The sequence below is a fragment of the Lithobates pipiens genome, unplaced genomic scaffold (genome assembly GCF_037356315.1).
Source record: "Lithobates pipiens isolate NorthernLeopardFrog02 unplaced genomic scaffold, aLitPip1_a1.2 Scaffold_16, whole genome shotgun sequence".
In the NCBI taxonomy this organism is placed as follows: domain Eukaryota; kingdom Metazoa; phylum Chordata; class Amphibia; order Anura; family Ranidae; genus Lithobates; species Lithobates pipiens.
Genome location: NW_027507748.1, coordinates 446,049,479 through 446,072,142, shown reverse-complemented (window position 1 = coordinate 446,072,142; position 22,664 = coordinate 446,049,479). Strand labels below are relative to the sequence as shown.

The following is a 22,664-nucleotide window of genomic DNA, read 5'->3' as shown; positions in this document are numbered from 1 at the left end:
GATAGAAGAAGAAGTTATTAAAATTTGGTTTCTCATTCACTGACAGGCAGTTCTGGAATGATTTGGTGTTTCATCACAGATACCTGACATTTTAACAGGGTGGTGTAGGCTTTTTATATCCACTGTACATGTGATTTTTTTTTATTGATTTTTTTTTAAATATAACATATGCAAACATCTCAAATAAACTTCTTTCAGTGTGTCACTATGGGGTATTGTTTGAATTAAATTCATTATTTTCCTCAAAATTCTACATTTTGGAATAATGGCTGCAACATAACAAAATGTGGAAAAGGTAAAGTGCTGTGAATACTTTCCGGATGCACCGTATATATGTAAAAATCTGTGTCTTTTTTACTAGAAAATTACAAAGAACCCTCAAACTAATTTTTTTAGCACTGGCTCTTGCAAATAAAATGGCGGTCGTTACAATTTTTTTTATGTCACGTCACATGGTATTTGCGTAGCGATTTTTTATTATTGAGCTAATATTTTTGGGTGTTTTAATGAGGCAGTAGTGGAGGTAAAGTTTGATTTATTTACAGCTTCATTTTATATTAATTGATTTTGAAATGTATGGGGATAGCTCTAAAAGTGCACAGCAGGGTGCATTAACTGATTTGAACCCAATCACTTAAAGCTCATCCAAAACGTAAGGGGTTGTAAATCCTCTAAGTTTTTCACCTTAATACAGTTTATGCATTAAGGTGAAAACCCTTCTATAGTGCAGCACCCCCCCCCCCCCCCCCCACCCAATCCTTTAACTTACCCCATCGTTCAATCGTTCCATCGACGGGGGCGAGCACAGCAGCTCCAAGCTGTCGCAGGTCTTCAATTGCATAGATTGATAGCAGTGTAGCCATTGGCTCCCCCTGCTATCAAATCCAGTGACATTAGGAGCAGGGGGCAGGGCCAAGTCCTGCTGTATGTGTCAATGGACACAGCAGCAGGATCTAGCAGCATACCCGCACGTGTGGTCCCTTGAAACGAAGGTCCCTGAGGGGGCACTCAATGCGGGAAAGAGCCAGGAGCACTGCTGGGGCCCCAGAAGAGGAGAATCAGGGCCACTCTGTGCAAAACACTGTTATTCTAAAAAAAATAAAAAAAAATAAGGGCACATGTCAATGTCATCAATTTGAGACACTTCTGAGATGAATCCGAATTCAATGATCAATGCATATGACCTGCATTCACCTGCTTCAAAACTGATTTTGCCTTCCCACAGGCTAGTATGATAATGAAAAATCCATCCAACATGAACAAGTCTTGATACAGGCCCTGAATATATATTTCTGCATTTCCAAAAAGTTGTTTCAGCTTTTTAAATCTACAGCTTTCATAAAACAATACCTGGTGATTCTGCTTGGAAGCGCCTAGTTCAGGCACTTCCTGTTATAGGATGACAATTGTCTCACAGTTTTACTCCTGTGTTGTCACCCCAACAGGTTGGTCAACAGAGACTATAATTATAGAGAGCTTTCTTACCAGTATATTCTAAAACACAATAGGCATACAGCTTATACACATTTCTGCTACAAAACAAAAAAGATAAAAGATATGCGTTCAGGAAAAATAATACATCCCCTATATTAAATGTACCCAAAACCTGAATAGAAAACATGTAGCATTAGGAGAATATTGAAAAAGATTGGTTTTTGGGGGGAGCTTCAGTTGTTCCTATAGTCCCCAGATGTGAAACATACAAGTCTCATAAGCTTGCTTTAGAAATAAATGCAGCTATTTACAGATGACATTTGCCAACTTTCACATTTTAGAGCTTTTTTAAAGCCTAAAAGGGTGCAGCAAATAGTGCAGCAAACAGGGTAGAAAAAAAAAACATTCATGTAATGATCACATCTACACCTGTATACACTTGTCCAACTGTTATGATTTATTTCAGCTCCCAGGGTTTAAGTTGGACATGATGACTTAACAGAACATTTATACATTAGGCCACATCAAGTACTGTCAGGGTAAGTCTTAAAGTGACACTAAACGATATCCTTATTCTCCAAAAGTATTCCACACATGTACAATTTAATAGTCTGGTAATCAATTTTTCAGTCAATTCTTACTCTGCTCTTCTGCCTCATTGTAGCATGTTGAACCTCTTTTTTCTTCTCACTTCCATTTGTTTGCAATGAGCAGTCCATGTTGGTTGCGGGTCATTTGCACTGCTCTATGCACACTACAAATCCCATAGTCCATTTCGAAACGGAGCAAGAGAGGGTGGCTACATTTCTATACATAGTGGGACCTTGGAGAACAAATTTAGTCACACTAACATTAAGTCAGATCAGAGCACCAAAAAAATATATATTATATTTTGAGTTTGGAGATTTGAAAAAGGGCAAGAGCAAAAAGGTATTTTACATAAAATCCTAAGGATGAAACCAAAGAATGTTTCATAAAGGAAGGGGGTCTTTAATAAGCATTTATACAGTTGGGAAAAAAAAAAAAAATACAAGAACCCTATGGAATTTTATGGATTTATTCATAAATGGCTCCTAAAATGGGGTTTGATGTTACAGTAATGACCACCATTTCCTTTGTCTAAATTCACAAGCAGCTGCACACGTTTTGCCTTTTTAAAACACATTGCTTAAAATGTTAATAGTCCACACTGCAAGTAGCATGTGAAACAATATACTTTGTAAAAGGCAGACCTCCTTGAGTAGCACCACCATCAAAGATCTCCTGTAGCCGATTATCTGTCCTTCACAAAATAAGAGCCACTTTGGACCAATTACAAAATTTGTTTGTGTAATTTTTCTCGTTCTAGCAACAATGTTCTATTAGGCTTCAGGTGATGGACCCCTGATATTTACCTACAAAATGTCTTAATTCAGTTGATTTTATTCAACCAATACAGTGCATACAGTTTGTCATAATATAAAAATCATTGCTTTGACAAAACAAATTGCAAAAACAGAACTAAATAAAACTTATAAAGTTTTCATAAAACAGTCTCTTCTAAAGTGCTCCAAAATGATATAGAAGGCGCCGACATGCTTCATGTATACATGCTGTGTCGTGTGCCAGAAAAAATAAAAAATAAAAAATTGACCCTCAGCTTTGCAGTCTGGGGGATAAAATATCCACCAGGCTTGACAAAACAAGTTCATAGTGAAGTACTGCATATAAGTGTTTATTTGCACAATCATAAGCAACACTTACAGGATTGCAGATAAAAACAAACATAGGAAAGAAAGCGAGGCTCTTCGTTGCAGCTTGGTGTGCGTTCCACGGAGGGCAGAAGTGGTGACTTGTTAGGAAACTGGAAATGCGTTAACGTGTTTCACCCCCTCCTCCAGGTCGTCATCAAGGACATCCCATCAGGAAGTTCCAGAGTCTTATCTTTTCTAAACCAGTAACAAGCATGCTCGACCCCCCAGACTGCAACGCTGAGGGTCCATTTTTTCTGGGGAGTGGGGATACGAGGGGAGTGTGGTGCACGGCACAGCATGTTTACATGAAGCACGTCAGCACCTTCTATATAATTTTTCGAGCACTTTATAAGACAGTTTTTTTAAAAGAAAATTTGTCATAGGAATGATTTTTATATCACAAATTGTAAGCTCTGTATTATTTTGATTGTCATTGAGGTGATCTGGCACCTAGTGGGCAGCAGCTGCAAGTTTCTTTTATTTCACTAAACCCATTTCACATTTTGTCACGGTTTGCTACTTATCGCGAGTATCAATTTTACAGTTGATTTTATTGTTCCCTTCATAACCAGTGGCCCAGACTCAGACCAAAAGCAACTCCAAATTATAAGTCTTCCACTACTTGAGGCTGGGTTCACCCTAGTGCAAATTGGATGCGGAGAAACCCGTATCGAATTCGCATGACAGGAGATTGTGACTGGCTCTATGGAGCTGGCTCACATATCTCCGTGGCGGCTGCAGGGCAGCTTGCACAGGAGTCTTGTGCGTCTTTGGCTCAGTTTCAGGTCCAAATTCAGGCAAAAATTCAGCCCGGATTCCTACTGAAACAGAACAGGGACGCACCGGACCTCTGCTGTGAGCCCAGCCTAAAAGTAGCATTTTTTGTCATTCGGTTGTACACTACTGTTGTCCTAGAGAGAGTAAAAGCACTGTTTCCTCTCTAGGCAGTTTGTCCAGCTAAAGATCGATAAACCATCAACACTTTCAGCCATGCTTTTGCTTTAGATAGTCTAGAAAAGAATTGGAAACCTTATCAAGTCTTTGTCACTGCTAGGTAGATTCACCCCGATTTGCTTGGTCAGCATTGTTCAAGAGACAGTAAGGAATTCAAGGAACATTTGGAAAATGTAACATTTTATAACTGTCACCAGATCAAGACACCTTGGAGACACCTATTCTGTTGACAAGAGGAGATTCTTAACTTTGTAGAGATCTATTTTTTATTGGCCACATTTTCGAGCAGAAAGCAAGTTTTTTTTTTTTTGTTTTTTTTTTTCAGAATTGTTGGCTGTTCTATGTTTAGAGCAGTATCCAGTCACAGCATAATCTGCACAGTTAGAATGCACTCCCTATGAGCACACTTAACCCTTTAATCGCCTGTTAACCCTTTCCCTCAAAGCACAGTGACAGTGCTTTTTTTTTTTAGCACTGATCACGGTATTGGTGTCACTGGTCCACAAAAAGTGTCACTTAGTGTCAGATTTGTAAGCCCTAATGTCACAGTCCAAAAAAAAAAAAACTAAAAAAACAAACACCACAAGCGCTTTTCGCCGCCATTACTAGTAAAACAACAAATCCAAAGAGTCCATATATCTATGCCATAGTTTGTAAACGTTATAAATTTTGTGTAAACCAATATACGTGCATTGGGATTTTTTTTTTTGGGGGGCAGAATACATATTAGCTGAATATATAGCAGAATACATATTAGCTAAAATTGATGAAGAAATTTGATTTTAAATTTTTTTTTATTGGGTGTGTTTTATAGCAGAAAGTACACACAAAGTTTCCAGTTCTGAGCGGTGAACTGGCAGATCATTTGTTCATATAGAGTATGAACAGAGATCTGTTAATTTCCCTGCACAGTCCCATCCCCCCCTTCAGTTAGAACACTCCCTAGGATACATATTAACCCCTTGATTGCCCCCTAGTGTTAACCCCTTCACTGCCAGTGACATTTTTACAGTAATTAATGCAATTTTAAATCGCACAGCTGTATAAATAATGGTCCTAAAACGTCCCAAAGATGTGTCAAAATTGTTCAACCTGTCCGCCATGTTGCAGTCGCGATAAAAAAAAAAAAATTAAATTATCGCTGATCACCGCCATTACTAGTAAAAAAAAAAAATAATAATAAAAATGCCACAAAACTATTCCCCATTTTGTAGACGCTATAACTTTTGCGCAAACCAATCAATACACACTTATTGCGGTTTCTAGATTGTAAGCTCTAACGAGCAGGGCCCTCTGATCCCTCCTGTATTGAATTGCATTGTAAGTGTACTGTCTGCCCTAGTATTGTAAAGCGCTGAGCAAACTGTTGGCACTATATAAATCCTGAATAATATTTTTTTTTTTTACCAAAAATAGAAAAAAGAATATGTATCGGCCTAAACTGAGGGGAAAAAAAAAACATTTTTTATACATTTTTGGGGCTATTTATTATAGTTAAAAATAATGTTTTTCAAAATTGGCACTTTTTTTTGTTTATGGTGCAAAAAACAAAAAACGCAGGTGATCAAATACCACCAAAAGAAAGCTCTATTAGTGGGGAAAAAAAAAAAAAAAAGGATGTCAATTTTGTTTGTGAGCCACGTCGCACGACCACGCAATTGTCAGTTAAAGTCACGCAGTGCCGAATCACAAAAAGTGGTCTAGTCTTTGGCCAGCCAAATGGTTCAGGGCTAAGCGGTTAAAGTAACGCAAAGCCATATTGCAAAATTACATGGATATATACAAAGGTGTACATATGCAAGTCAGTCAAGCTTTTAAATAAAACAGTAACAAAAGGAAGGAGAAGGCAGACAAACAGAAACCTAATAAAGATATGCTTGTGTGAACAGAACAAGTTATGTAAAACTAATAACGATATTTGACCACATTTCCCTCAGGAGAATAATCATCTGTCTAGATTCCGCAAATACTGAACGTTGAGCTCTGCTATTTATGAGAACAAAAGTTTTCCAAAACTGAGCGATAACTGAAGTTGCTCTCTGAATAAAAGTGGGAATTAATGTTATTATACTTACACTACAGATACTCATTTCCTTTTCACATATGTATTAACATGTGAATCCCTCACACCTTACAGTTATTAAATTATAACGGATTTGCCAAGTAAAAACACAACAAATTCATTTCTCCCCAGTGGGACTTTTAAGACTGTGCAAGTCATGTCAACTTTGCCAATTTCATCACTGAGACATGAACGAACGAACACTCCTGGTAATCACTGGACAGGGTCATGTTTTCAGATAATTTGAACTCTGCCATTTCCTATTTTTCTAAAGGCCCCTTTCACACTGACACGTGATTTTGCCACGGTTTCACTGAATGCCTGTGTAAACGTGGTCTATGGATCTCATCTCGCATGAAAGTCGGACCAAAGTAGTACAGGGACTACTTTGAAGTCAGTACGACTTGAAGATGCAAATATATGAATTGTTATCATTGGAAATCATGGGGAACAACTTGTCATGCGGCTTTGCAGTCCCAAGTCGCACAAGTGTGAAAGGGGCCTTAAGCATATCTAAAACCTAAAACATAACATAATGCAGCATAGCAGTCTTTAACCACTTCAGTCCCGGAAGGATTTGCCCCCTTAATGATCAGGCCATTTTTTGTGATCCGGCACTCCGTCTTTTGGTGGTATTTGCTCAGCTCTACGGTTTTTATTTTTACTTTTTGTTATAATAAATATCCCTACCCCTCCCCCCCCCCCAAAAAAAAATACAAAAATCGCAATAAGCATATACCGATTGGTTTTCACAAAAGTTATAGCGTCTACAAAATAGGGAATAGATTTATGCCATTTTTATTTATTTAGTTTAACTAGTAATGGCAGCTATCTGCTATCTTTAGGGCGACTGCAACATTGCGGCGGACATATCGGACATTTGAAACTTTTTTGGGACCATTGACATTTATACATTGATCAGTGCTATGAAAATGCACAGATTACTGTGTAAATGTCACTGGCAGGGAAGGGGTTAACACTAGGGAGCGATCAAGGGGTTGCGTGCGTTCTCTAGGTATGTTTTGTAACTGAGGGGATGGGACTGACTAGAGGAGGCGCCAGATCGCTGTTCCTACTTAGTAGGAACAGACGATCTGTTTATCCTCGCCTGTCAAAACAGGAATTTGACACACACACGTTCTGGCTCTCGTGCCCGCGATCGCGAGTGGCCGGCCACAGGCATCGGGTGTCCCATCATGCAGTGGGCGTTTGCTTGCTATGGCTCACATATATGGCAATTTGCGCAGGAGAGCCAACCTGCCACCGTATATGTATGGGAGCTGGTTGGGAAGTGGTTAAAGGTTTCCTTTTACTCTAGGGTCTTTTCACACAGGAAGTCTGCCCAGCAGACTCACCTTTGCTCAGCGGAGAATCAATCTGTTGATCCCCGCTGAGCAGGCAGATGATAGGTCCGTCTCCGCCCTCTCTCATTATGGGCAGATTGTATGAAAATGACCAGTTTTCATCTGATAGACAGGTGGAAAATAGAGTCACCATCCGTCTGGATTTCACAGACAGGATTGGATAGCAGCAGGTGTCAGTGGACATGTCACTGCTAACATCCGCTGCCCTATAGGAGTGAATGTAGCGTCCGATCAGGTCCACCTGAAAAACTCACAGGCGGACCTGACTGAAAAGCCCATGTGAAAGGGACCTGTGACAGGAGTCACTTTGGGCGGAGGGCTTGCGGAACCCAGCTTACCTTAGAGAGGTCAGGAAACTCCTTGTCCAGCTCCCCTGTGTCAGTCCATGTCTATCAGGGGCACAGGATGCCTGAGAACCCAAGTTGGGTCTGCACCAGACTCACTGTACAACCACACCTGACTAAGCATTTTCTGTTACCCGTTATCCATGGTTCTATGTGTGTGGTTTGTGTTGAAAGAATGAAAGGGCTCTAACTTGGGAAAGCAATATTTCAGAATATATGAAGATAAATTCATTTCCACTTTCCGACTGCTGGAATATTGTATGAGCTTGGACTAAGACTGTTGTAGACTTTATGTGTGGCTGTATCTCATTGTTTGATTGTTTTTTACCTTGTGTGCAACCCATCATGGGCTGTATATGTATTAGCTGTATGAGGGGGAATTTCTCCTGCAGCCCTTCCTAAAGAATGTCTGAGTGTGTCTCGATACTGAATTTCGTTTACCCTGCCCTGTGTCATTATGTAAGGGGGGGGGGGGGGGGGGGGAGTGTAAATCTTTGTACCTGTTTCAATAAACAGTCTTGTGCTTCTTACCACCGATGCCTCAACAAGTGACTGGGTGGGCTAAAGGATCTTGGATCCTGCTGGTACCGGGCAAGGGAAGCTTATATGGAGGACAAACTCCGAGTACAGGGGCCAGTCACAGGGCCTTAGTCTCAGAGCCTTTTATATATTTTAGAATATGTACATTGTAGATCTGCAGATTAGATACAACCCTCAAATATATATTTTCCCAAGACCCTGGAACATAAAATAGTGGCAGTCGCAATTTTTATGTCACATGACATTAATGCATTGCAAAGTTATTAAACCCACATTTTCGGTAAAAGAAAAAAAAAAAGAATAAAAATCAAGAAAGTTATGCTGGCCATACACTAGACGAAAAATGTGTTCAAAATTGGTAATTTGGACAGTTCGTTCGTTTATTGGCCAGTTAATGGGCACAAAAACGTGGAGAGTTTCTTTTTTGGCAGAAAAAAAATAGTTCGAAGGACAAGTTTGGAAATTTTTTGCCATATGAACGACAAATAGTCAAATTTACACGATTCTCTGACAGCAATACATTGTGTGTAAAGCGCATGATGTAAAGAAGTACCCTGAAGTTCATTTTGGAAAAAATTCATTAGAGCCTGTCTAACCCCCGTATCCACCGCCAGGGGAATTAATGGGCCCTCTTGTCCTGCCTCTATAGTGGGGGTGAGCTGATCTCATTTTTTTGTACTCTGTAATTGTGAGTTATATTTTGATTATTTTGTACTCTGTTCCTTTTATGGTCTACTTTAATGTATTATTTTATAGATCATCCTCCTGATGAAGCGGTCCCTCTGCAAAACTAGTTGAGGAAATCTTGTGTACCCCTTTTTTTGAAACTCTTTGGGGGGAACCCGCTAGGAGTTCACTAATTGTGGGGTACGCACTATTATTTTAATGCATTGTTTGTAGTTGTGCTTTTTGTGTCTTTATTAAACTATATACAATTTTATTTTTTGTTTCTTGTTGATCATAAAGTACCGGCATAGCCCAATTTACAATCCTATTGGATGTAACTGCTTGAGGGTTAGTATGAGCAACTGCCCTGGCACTTACATACCAGCCAATTCTTTTACATTATGAACTCTGGATGATGGTACTTTTACTTTATTTAAATTTATGTGAATCTAAGGCTATACTCACATGTTGATACTACACATAATATGGGCGAATGGCACGAATCATCAGCAAGGCACTCCGTGGTGGGGAAAAGATAAGCGCAAAGTTCTCGGTGTAATTTTCTAGTTACGATTCCCACATATAGGCTCATTTTGAAAGGGCTGCAAGATAATCAAGCAAGGCTTGATGCTGAAAAGCAAATCACAATTCTTGTGGAGTGCCTGCACAGGAAAGAGGGAAAAATCTTACTTTTGGGTTGTATGCAAGTAGTGATTTGTCAAATGGACCTAGCAATTGTGGATAGAGCTTCCTGTGCACCATGAACAGAGCTTAAGCTCGATGAATCAAGGCCTTGGCTACCAGACTGCATTTGCACTCCACTGCCTAGATGTAATTAAGGCTGTGCAAGTCTAACACCACCTTGGGCAGGAAGTTCTGTGTCCTTGTTGAGTACAAGAAAAGGTTCTTCAAAAAGACAAAGCTGCATAATCCTACACTGTCCAAATCAAAGTGATAGCCACAAGACAACCTTGTGTGAAAAAAAAAAAAAAAGTGATGAGAAACATCCCACATACACAATACACTCAAATAGCTCCACAGAGTAACTAGGGCACATACCACAGGTCAGAATGAACTCCACTTCTCAAAGAGCATCTGCCCTGATCATTTATGTCTGCAATAGCCTTGGCATTATCACATTGGATCATGACTGCCAGTCCCAGGAGTAGGGAGGCTCAGTGCTAAAGGGCAAGCCAAACAGACCTGAGCTCAAAGAAGGCGATTGGCATCCGCATCCCCTCCAACGACCACATTCCCCGAACTGACAAGGAACCCAGGACATTGCCTAAGCTTCCTTCCACCCCATAAGGAAACAAAAATATTCCACCTTACCAGGCGTGGCATTGCCATCACCCCTGCACTAGCCCATTGTGGCTCGCATCCATGGACACTGGGTGATATTTTCACGATTACAATTTTTTTTTTGCACCAATATCTTGCACTTTAGTTGTACTTTCTACGAACAAATTTGTGGACCAATACATCCAGACACTTATATTGACACTTTTTGATGGACTTTAATTTAAAGCGGGAGTCCGCCGGGTCTCCGCTTTTTTTTTTTTTTTTTAAAGCTAGCAGCTACAAATACTGCAGCTGCTGACTTTTAAAATAGTGACACTTACCTGTCCAGCGCGCCCGCGATGTCGGCCCCCGAAGCCGATCTCCCGATCGTCTTTCGGGTGCTGCCGCCGCCATCTTGGGTACGGGAATCAGGAAGTGGAGCCTTTCGGCTTCATTTCCCAGTGCCCTACTGCGCATGCGCAAGTCGCGCAATAAGGACGGTCCCCGCTGCCTCTGGGATCTGTGCGTTTCCCAGCAGGCAGCGGGGGACTTTCGGAAAGGGGCGTAATCTACGCCCCTTTCCGCAGAGAGCTATCCCGGAAGTGGGTGCAGATACCTGTACTGTACAGGTACCTGCACCCCCCTCCCGCCTGAAAGGTGCCAATTGTGGCGCCGGAGGGGGGGGGAGGGTTCCGATGAGCGGAAGGTCCACTTTAGGGTGGACCTCCGCTTTAAATCAAAACAGTGTCAAACTGGTCCATTTACTTCACTAAGACATGCAACAGCTCTCAGGGCTATATATGAAAGGATCAGCTCCTTACAGTAACCTGCACTTTGCTCTGGCAGTAGGATGGGCCCTTCCACTCACACTGCCAGAACAAGGCCAAGTGGCGATCAACCTTTCACTGGGAGCTTTGTATTCAATTAATGAATACAAAGCTTCCTCTAATGATAGGCTCCCCCGCTGGCCAATCGGCGGCACGCGTGTGCCCACATATAGCCGTGTATGAGCAGGTGTACAGCTACAGCAACTTGCACAGCCGAGCCAACCTTCCATAGTATAACTGTGGCGGCTGGTCGGCAAGCAGTTAATGTACACGGTACGTTCTAGAACCTCACCTGAATGATTTAACGTGATATTAACCGACATGTAAAAATGTCAGTTTTGCCGCCTTTTCCAATCCCCCCCCTCCCCCCCGAAAATAGTTAAAAATGTTTCGCCATTAAAAATGCCTGTAAACACCAGTTAACGTGTTTACCAGCTGTTTCACGCATTTGGCGTCTGTGTACATGTACTGATAAGATAACAGAGGAGAGTTCAGGGGCAGCTGAAAAAAAAACACCCAACTGCTCCCAAACATCCGTTCACCAGCAGCAGTGTACATGAAACCTTAGTGGATTAGATTGTTTGGATCAGCTTGGTCCAAACTATTTAAACTTCACTAAAAAGCTGGGAGATCAGCTGAGGAAGTAAACTCATCAGGGTTTATTTCCTCTAACTATATTTCAACAGAAATCACATCATACATGAGTAGAAAAAATAGAAAGACTAGATGAAAAATTACTTCCTAAGCTTAAAAATGAAAAATACCTTTAGAAAATAAAATAGAATAAAAACGGCACTTTTTTTGCATTGTGTGCATGCATTCCTCTGGACTTTTATAAAATGAGGTGGCACAAACAGCAATAGTAGAACGTAAACAGCAACCAACCACATTACAGTTGTCTAATCAGCTTGGGGGTCATTTGATGGGTTATAGTGCTTTAGCTATGCACAATTTCTGATCAGTTGTGGGATTGGGATGTCTATTCCAATGAAAACTGCTCCAACACAGTGTGCATTAATATGCAAAAAAATGTGTGCGCTTTTAAGGCACTGCAGCAGACTGGGCTGGTAGGAATGAACCCCAAAGATCTGTTACAGTCATTGCAAGCATGCTTTTAAAATTGCTAGTTTGCCAGCCTGGCTCTTGCTTTAATAATTTGTTAGTCATTGGCTTTGGAATGTGATATAGTTTAAATCCTTTGGCAAAATGAAACAATAAATCTGATTGGGGCTAGCAATATCCGCATCCACATTTATCTCATGACAGGATTACGTTATGCAGAGCTGAACAGAATGATTTAGCCCAAGGAAGCCTTTATCTATGATTAAATATGTGGGTCATAATGTTTACTGAACAAACTTGTCCTGGAGCTTTAGACAATGCCTCACTTGTGCCCAATGCAACCAATTACATGCACGCCAAAATGCTTTAAATAGCTACCTGGCAGTGAAATCTGCTATAACAAAGTAGTATAAATAATAAAACACTCACCACCTGCATTCCCGCTAACAAAGGTAATACCACGTTCCTTGCACCAACATTGCACATGCAGAATGTATTGCTTAATATCAAAGGAAAATCTATACACTGCTTGGGATAAACAGTTATGGTAACTTGCTGATTGGAACACTTCACATACTACAGACCTGAAATATTCAATGTCTTTGAGGTGTGCGTTCCCCATAGTAAGCACAATGCAGGCATGGCTTGAGAGATTGTTGTGTTGGGCTGAAAATGTTGCCATTGTGTAATATTCGACTTAATTATGCTACTTATTTGCCATTTGAAAATAAAAGATTTACTCTAGCACAATAGTTTCAAGCCCTTGGTGCATTATGCTTTGGAAACAAGAAAAGGTTTTCAATTGGGCTTATTGTGTTTTACACAGTCCACAAAATCTACTGGAAAAAGGTTCTGCTTTGTATATCAGACATGGAGGTAAAAGCTGCATACCAAAAATGCATAATAAAAAATAAAAATAAAAAGTATAAAATTTGGGTACAATGTTGCATGAATGAGTGACTCTCAGTCAAACTATCCCAGCACAGAAAACTGAAACACAGCCCGATAATGAAGGGGACAATACAGGCTGGTACTCTAAGAGCCAAATCTCGTCGCCCCTCTAATTCTATTCCCTGCAGCTGCTCTAGTGCTTGAATAGTAAAGAAACATGTATTAATTACTTTGATCCTCTGTTTTAGGTCTGTTCAGTACAGCGTGTGTTTTTTCCTATAATTTGAATGCGAAATGCCTTCTTTGCAGAGCCCTGCTATGCAGTTAGGTGACCTCTCCTTTAACTTGCATTTATCAGAGGAAAATCTCAGCCTCCCACTGTACTCGCTTGCTCAGGAATTGAAGCAGAGTGAGGTCACATGACAGGACAGCATTGCTCTGCAAAGAATGTATTGATTATAAACTTAGCAAAACACACACTGTACTGAACAGGGACCTAACAGAATTAAATTAATGCATGCGACTTTACAACCACTTTAAGGCTAGGTTCACACTGCTGCGGTGTACGAGATCGGATGTGATTTGCACCGCAGTGCAAATCGCATTCGATCTCTGTGCGATGCGATTTCAGCCATACAGATAGTATGGCTGAATTTGCATCCGGACCAAACTAGTACAGGACCCTTTTTTGGTCCTCAGCAGAATCATATCGCATGGGTGTTCACACCATGCGATCCGATTCCTGTCCGAGTTTGCAGATCGCACTGCAATATGCAAACAGATTTGGAGGTGTCATTAACTTTTCACTGACACTCCCAGCAGTTCGCATAGGGCAGTGTGAACTGCCGACGGGAGGCATGCGATGCGGGAACCCGTAGTAGACTCGCAGCGTTCCCGCATCGTAGTAGTGTGAACCCAGCCTAAAGCTCAACTCTAGGTATGGATTTTTATTGCATAACCCAACTTGGACTAATGTAAGCATGCATATGCCATACCTGTTGGACCAGTGAGGAAGCAAAGAATCACTACTACAGCAATCGCTGGGGGTCCCCAGCTCCCGTGCCAAGCAGCTGCCCTGCTGCATTGTAGGCACAGACATTCTGAGTGGTTGAGGTAGGAGGCCGGATGTGACTTAAATTTTTTTTAAAGAATTCTGTAAATGGCACCTGTGCCGAGTGAGGAAGCAACCCCCTGTGGTTACTATGCAGCAGGGCAGAAGCACAAGACCAGCTAGAGAGCAGCAATAACTGTAAAAGTGGTAACTTCTACAGCGATTCTCAACTGGCATATGCATACTTACATTGGTCCAGTGTAACTATGCAATAAAACCCATGCATGGAGTTCAGCTTTAAGGGCTGGTTTAAACTTGTGTTGATTATGAAGAATGACGCAAAACTCATTAACGCACATACAGCATTTGAGACATGTTCTGACACTGTTTTTGAAGCTTTGGAAAATCATCAAGAAAGTGTGTTAAATATCCAGTAAAGTGTTTTGGGGGGGAAGTGCTTAAAGAGGAAGTGATGTAGAGGAAATTATCTACTTTAAGGACTGGCTGAGTTGTGGTGCGATAGCAGGCATTTTTGTGACTTCCATGTAAAGTGGATTTATGTACTTTGAACTGACACCTGGCTTGGTCCAGCTCAAGATTATGGAAAACATGGTGCCGCAGAAAGAGGAAATTGCACCAGTATTTGTTGCATCCCAGTGTCTCACTGAGAATTTCCAAGTAGCATTTCTATATTCTTTAACCACAAATTGTATGTGCACCCCCAAGTTCTTTGATACCAGCCACATGAAGGTGTCCCAGTTTGATGCCCTTCTTGAGATCGTTAATACCTCGAATGATGCAAGCCCCAACTGATATGAGGCATCCTTAGTCACCAGAAGAATGTCTAACTTTGTGGAAAAATCATGCCCAAGTATCCTCTTTATTGCCATTTCTGAAGAACATTTCTCTATCAAGTCCCCCTGCCTTGTGACTGGCAGGGAGCAGATTCCATAGCGGATATCCGTCTTAATATCAGGTATTAAAACTGCCCAATGCCCACCTCTTCTATAAATACTGATACATTAATATTAGCCTTAATGACACTTGCTAGCACTGTCACTTCCATGTGCCAACATTTGCTGGCACAGAACACTTTATTATTGGTAATAATGCTTAATGCCTCTGCTCCTGCCTAGCAATGTCAGCATTTTTGGCTGGCTTAAAGCTCTTGCCAGCACACAGAAGCACACAGCTGCTCTGTGCAAACAGGAAGCGGATGGAGCTGCTCTGTCCCAATTCTCTATTATTGTGCATTCTGGGATACAGGAACCTCCACTGCCTGCTATAAGCGCGGTTAAGGTGCAGTTAGTGTCTTACCACTGGAATATTTGAGGAGGCTGATGAGCGGCCATGCCTCCTGAAAGGGACATGCTGCTTAACTGTTAACACAACTCTCGCCCAATGTGTGTACTACACTGTTTGGTGGACACTATAATATTCCTGGCAGGCAATGAATGTTACGAGGCTTTAAAAACACTGATTAAATGCAGTGTAAACACAAGGTATTGACGGATGTGTAAAGGAACCCTTACAGCTTTTGTCTACTGTCCATATTAATCATTAAAGGCTGCTTTGCTAGGAATTTGAGGAATGCCAAAATTGTCCCCAAATACGTGTTTCTAATGTCAGTGTGAACAGGGCCTTAAGCTATATACTGTATTTGTGGTGACGAAGAATGAACTGCTTCCCAGCATGATAAAATGAAATCACATAATAGTGATGTGCTTATTTGATGAATGACAAGGATTTCACAGTAAACAGAAGCTCTTCCACTTTTCACAGGACCATTTTAAATGAACAATCCCGTGGAAAGTCAAAACCCACAGGGTATGCATCAAAATAGAAAGACACACACAAGCCCATTTACCACAGTGTCTGAGGGAAGAACAGTTTCAGACAGTCTAGATTACCCATAAACATGTATCAGTTCTCCTTTTCATTCACCAGCCCCAGTATGGGATATTAAATACGTAAAAGTCCCCCCCCCCCCCCACCCCAAGACCCATTAGAGTTGATTAGAATCAATAGAATAGGCAGTAGTTGTCCTAACAAATTCCATATTCTACTCCACTGTTCACAAAAAATACTTTACTGAAGTAAGCCTGGGGACTTCTTTATTTGTCACAGCCATATATTGTAGCAGGTCAGAGTATTTACTTATTCACGCATTTCAAGCCACTGCCAACTTCGTACTTTGAAATAATGTCAGTCTGACCAAAAAGATAGATACACAAAACATTATGTCCATTTTATTACAATAACACAAAAAGAGGAACGTGTTGGCACATGTGATAAAAATATAACCAAACCCTGACATCTGCTTTTAATTGCCACAAAGCAGTGGGAAATTAACATGTGCTAGTACAAACAAACAAAAAAAAAAAAATGTTTTGAATCTCTATTATCAATTAACACATGGCAATAAATGTGTTAATGGGCATTGAATCCCATTTCTCATTAAAATGTATTCAGACATTATTTCTGCATAAAGTTCTGGTAAAGTAAACAAACTTTCATTGAAGGAAATATCTGTGCAATTAAACATATTATACAGGCTTAACCAGAGTGGAAGACAAAGGCAGTTGAAAAACTAAAGCAATAACTTGACAGTAGAATATTCTATGTGAATTTTTAAATTCAATGACAAAATCGAATTTGTGATGAACATTTATACAGGGTTATGCATCCAAACATAATACAGCATTTTCTGCTCGATGACCACCTCACAATTCTTTATAGCCATAAGCATTAACAAAGGTGAACTTTAATACCAAATAATAGCCCTCCATAACCAATCTATATTCCCTATATAAAGTACAACAGCATACCTAAACTTAAATAAGTACTGCAGCTTTAGTCCTTAGATGTGATGGCTGCATTCATTTTCTTTTTCTTAAACATGATTTATTTATTTCCCCACACAACCATGCTTACTTTCTTCACTGTATCTTAAAAGGGAAGTCCTCTTCACCGGGAGTGGGAGGATTAGTAGTTTACTGAAGCACACCAGATTTTTTTTTTTTCACCTTTCAGGTAAAGTCCAACCTCAGGCTGGAAGAAAAAACGCGTGGACAGGAGTGCGACCGCAGCTGGAAGCACCTTAGGGTGGAGGCTGCGTGGGACTGGCACCACTGCTGGGGGGAACTTGCTGGAGCAGGGAATAAGGGTAATACATTTACCCTTTACAGTGGGGGAAGGAGGGGGTCACCGCAAGGTATTATTTATTTTTTGAGTTAGGCTCTAAGCAAGACAAAGAAACTGTATTTCTAGCACGACTAATGGGCATTTTCTGTACTTGCTGAAACGGTTGTCGAAAAAAAAAAAGAAAAGGAATGCAGCCACCCCAGTTCAAGGATAGATAATCTGCAGTATTTAAAATATTTATTTTTGAATTTAAATATTTGGTACACAGAAATATGTGCCTTTTCTTACAGAGGGAGCGTTCTGTGGGGGATCTGAGTGTATTAGGCACATAGACGCTTTTGGCCAGTTATCAGCAGAGGAGTTTATGGGCTGTTGTTCGAATGCCCTAAAATTGCATTGAAGAACAGTCCTAAAAACACCAGTAAAATCTGTTAAACGCGGTTTAACGATGTAAAACTGAGTGTTAAGCCTCATCAGGCGTTTCTCTGCCTCTAGTCAAAATCAATGGTTCCCTATGGGAGCCCATTGGTTTGAATAGAAGTCGCACCATAAGTCAGACCATGATGATCCAACTTGCTGTGCGACTTGTGTGCTGAGGATGTAGAAGGGGAACCCCCTCCAAAATGGAAAAAAAAAAAAAAAAAAAATTTAAAAAATTGGCGGACTTGGCCCCCACACCAAAAAACAAAATGGTGTGGGGTGCCCCCCCGAAAATCCATACCAGACTCTTATCCGAGCACACAGCCCAGCAGGTCGGGGGGGGATGAGTGAACGAGCAAGCACCACCCCTCAATCATACCAGGCCACATGCCCTCAACATGTTGGAGGACAAGGGCCTCTTCCTGACAACCCTTTCCGGTGGTCAGCAGGCGGATGTTTTTGGGAATCTGGAAGCCCTCTTTAAGTAGGGGTCCCCAGCACCCCACCCTATGTGAATGAGTGTGGGGTACATTGTAACCCTACCCATTTACCTTCTCTCTCCAATGTCTTCTCACTATTTTGCCAGGTCTGACGCTGTACTCTCCCTCTGTTGTTCTTCCAATGTTGACCCAATGCGATCTCCCGATGTAATGCTGGGTCCACCGTGTGCAATGACTTATATGGGCATGGGGCTGGGCCACCCACTAAAGTCATTCAGAGGCCCCGCCTCCTGATGCCCTTTCCAGGGCATGGTGGGATGTGACATCACAAGGGGGTGGGGCCTCCGAATGGTGTTAGGTGGCCCCGCCCCATGCCAATATAAGTCATTGCACACAGTGGACCCAGCATTGCATCGGGAGATCACGTTAAGGCATCATGAAGAACAGAGGGAGATGACAGCGGAAAGAACCGGCAAAAGAGAAGACAGCGGAGAGAGAAGATCCAGCAGAAGACCGCACAGAGAAGAGATGAAGAGGGAGAAAACATCGCCGGAGGGAAAAAGTCTGAGAGGGGAGAAGAAAAGACATGGCGGAGCTGCCTTAATAAAATACTTTTAAAACCTATGTACAGTGAGTGTTTTCTGACACTTTTTTCTTAGGTGAATGGGTAGGGTACAATGTACCCCATACTCATTCACATAGGGTAGGGGGCCGGGATCTGGGGGCCCCCATTCTTAAAGGGGGCTTCCAGATTCTGATAAGCCCCCCCGCCTGCAGACCCTGACAACCACCGACCGGGTGTTATGGGGAAGAGGCCCTTGTCCTCATCAACATGGTGACTAGGTCTTTTGGGGTGGGGGGTGCAGGGCTCCCCCTGCCCCAAAGCACCCCCCCCCATGTTAAGGGGATGTGGCCTGATATGGCCCAGGAGGGGGGCGCTAGCTCACCCTCCCTCCTATCCTGACCTGCTGAGTGCTTGGGTAAGGGTCTGGTATGAATTGGGGGAGGGGGGGTTCCCTCTAAAGTTCATACCAGGCAGGGGTCCCCCTTCAACATACTCACCACACAAGTCGCACTGCCAATCATCATGACCCAACTTCTGGTGCGACTTCTATGCAAATCAATGGGCTCCCATTGGGAACCATTGATTTTGAATAGAAGCAGAGAAACGCGGCTTAAAGCTTGTGTGGCTAAATGTGCATTGACGCCAATGCAAAACGCTCATAAAAATATTGTGTTTTTATAAAAGCTTTATCCTGCAAGCAATCTTATGCCCAGAACGACTTTTTGGAGCATCCTGTGTGCACGGAGCCTTACAGAGCCAATTTGTCAAGAATGTTTATGTTTAAAGTAAACTTCACTAAGATTTGCTTTGTCATAGCACCTCTGCTTTATTAGGACTTACTCATCGTGCTTAGCTTTAGTAATATAAACTGGGAATAAAGACAAATAAGCCATACATTAAATGAGCTAAAAATCACTAGTGGATGTTTACTGTATTCTGGATTCTTTATGCAGCTATGTGTAAAGACAATATTTTTCCCCACAATTTCACAACATTTACATAAAGCCGTCCATGAAAAGTGACAGACTGACAATTTATAACGCTGCTAGGGGTGCCTCAGTAGGTGCAACAGTTAATTTTTTTTTTAAACACATTTTAAAACCTTGACAATTTAATGTTTCTTTTGTAAGTATATTGCAGGCTTCATTCACAATGGCGCTGCAGTCTGTACGCCATAATTTGATTGTTTTTATGTGGCTGGAGCCTCAAGGTGCTGTGTGTAAGTATATGGGGAAGTATTTGTATAACAAATATTATACATTTTATGAATTATTCTTATGCAGTTACCAAAATACAATATTTTTTGTAACGCTTGCCCTAAAGAATGTTTTTGTAAAACACAAGAAAATGAAAGTGCAATAGCATTACTGGTACATAGAGAAAATATTACACACTAAAATTAAAATCAACTTTATGACGGATGTGAGTTGCAAATAGGTTAAAATTATGAATTAGAGAGGAAACAATAATGCTTACTGTTCGTGGAAGTCCAGCATTGGTGGTTCAAACCGGATTGGCCTGCAGTTCCCCCTGTGCAAGGACACGCTGTAGAGAAAGAGATAGGACTGTAAGAACAGAGACAATAGAAAACTCATCTTCTTCTTAGCAGATTATGAACAGGTGTGAGCACAAGTGCCTCTCACAATGAAATGCCCAAAGGACTACAGTAGTCCGTGTTCAAGAAGGGGGAACTTGACAAACTTGTTTCGCTAGAGAAGAAATGCCACAGCTATTTAACTAAACCACTTGGTAACACTGTTGATAGAAACCATGTGATTCTGGCTTCAAGTCACTTTTGTATCCACTCTGTGTCGATCTGTCTTTCTACACACAATGTGTATATAAATACACACACACAAAAAAAATATATAAATATAAATATATATATTTTATTTTTTTAAGGTGGCTTTTCAATATATTGTTTAAAATCACATGAACTGAAAAAAAACATTAAGTCTGAGTAAAACACAAGGACACAAGGGAGTTTTGCAGCACAAGTTAACAAAGCAGCAACATTTTCCTTAGAATGTACCCCCTTCATGACCAAGCCATTTTTTGCTATGCGGCGCTGCGCTACTTTAACTGACAATTGCGGTCATGCAGCGCTGTAGCCAAACCAAATTTATGCATTTTCACACAAAGAGCTTTCTTTTGCTAAATTTTGATCATAAGTATAAAATTAAGGAAAAACCGCGCTCAACAAACCTCCTGCAGGGGTGCATTCTTCTGGTGAGTGGGGGACCTTGTGGGGGAACACAGAAGTCACGTTGGAGATTGCACAAGAAGCACTATAGTCACATTTGAACTTTCTGTAATTGCACCATTGAAGATTTTTTTGGAAATTTGGACACTATTTTTGCACTTTTGGTTATTATGGATTGTTTTTTCCAATTTGGGGGTTAATTGACTCTTTGCTTTTTTATATATATATATTTTTTGCTTTTTTGTTTTTATATTTTTTGTTTTTTGTTTTTTTGTTTTTTGTTTTTTCACTTGCACTTTTTTGATACAATTTTTATGTACTATTAACATTTTGGTCTTTCATATATATGCTTATATTAGCATTTTGCATTTATAGGTTGGATTATTTTGAATTTTAATTTCATTAAGCACCTTTATATACACCTCCTACTGGTTTTTTTTGCATATCTTGGCGATAATGCGATTTTAGGCAACAAATTCTTTTATATATACCTATATTAGCGTTTTGCACATACAGTTTGCATATTTGGGATTATAATTCCACTAGCACATTCACACACGCCTCCTACTGGGAATTTGCTCACTTAACCTTATTTTGGCGATAATGCGATTTTAGAGAATATTGCTTTTTAGCGATATAGATACAAATCTTTTGTTTTCTTGTTTGTTGTCGCTTGGTTTTTGGTTCTTTCCTTTTCCTTTGTTTACTGGAACTGTCAATCTCAGAAATTAATCTACAGTAGGAATTTTGTTGTTTTTTGGGACATCTGAGTAGCTTGTAAATTAAAAATCGCAGAATAGCAGTTTTTTGGGGTTATACCTCCTTTTATTATATATATATTCTTTAAGATGAATGCATGATATATTCGGGATCATATATTGATATACATACATATAAGGAGTTTTATTTGTAGGTAGCGCCAATTACCCCGGTTACCATATTGTTCTAAAATTTGATCATGTCTGTGTATTATATATATATATATATATATATATATATATATATATATATATATATATATATATATATATATATATACACACACACACACACACACACACACACACACACACACACACACAACAATTTTGAAGAAAAAAAAAAATTTCTTTGCTGCTATGAAACACATGCCATAAAAAAAAAAAAAGCAGTAAAGCTACATGAAACAGTCTAAAGCCCCATACACACGGTCGGACTTGTACAAACTTTTCCGTGGACTTTTGTACAAAGTGTGTTGTCCACAAGTTTGTATTGCATACACACGGTCGGACTTTTTGACAACAAACACGAACGTGGTGACGTCACAACGTACGGACGCCACTTCAAAAGAGGACGTTCAATGACTCCAGCGCCACCTTTGGTCAACTTCTGTATTGTAGTCTGATCGTTTGCAATGGTTCTGAGCATGCGTGTTTGTACCTTGTACAAAAGTCCGATGCTTTTGCATACACACGGTCGGACTTTGCTCCATCGGACTTCTGTTGTCAAAAAGTTTGTCCGTTCGCAGAGCCAACAAAAGTCCGATGAAAACAGAAAAAGTTTGTCCGATGGAGCGTACACACAGTCGGATGTTGCTCCAAAACAGCTAATTTGCATGTTTGTTGTCAAAAAGTCCGACCGTGTGTACGGGCCTTAAGTGTTTTAATTTAGCATAATTTCAAGCAGTTGGGCAATGTGAAACTC

At 40.7% G+C, this 22,664-nt stretch overlaps 1 protein-coding gene across 1 annotated transcript in view; it reads right to left on the bottom strand.

Annotated features, from left to right (window-relative positions):
• The window catches only part of TMEM131 (transmembrane protein 131), a gene marked incomplete in the record, with an annotated part of 262,694 nt that overhangs the window by 141,817 nt on the left and 98,213 nt on the right, over positions 1 to 22,664 (bottom strand). Inside the window, 1 exon segment of the mRNA XM_077482768.1 lies at positions 20,255 to 20,323. Coding sequence (XP_077338894.1) covers positions 20,255 to 20,323 — 69 coding nt within the window.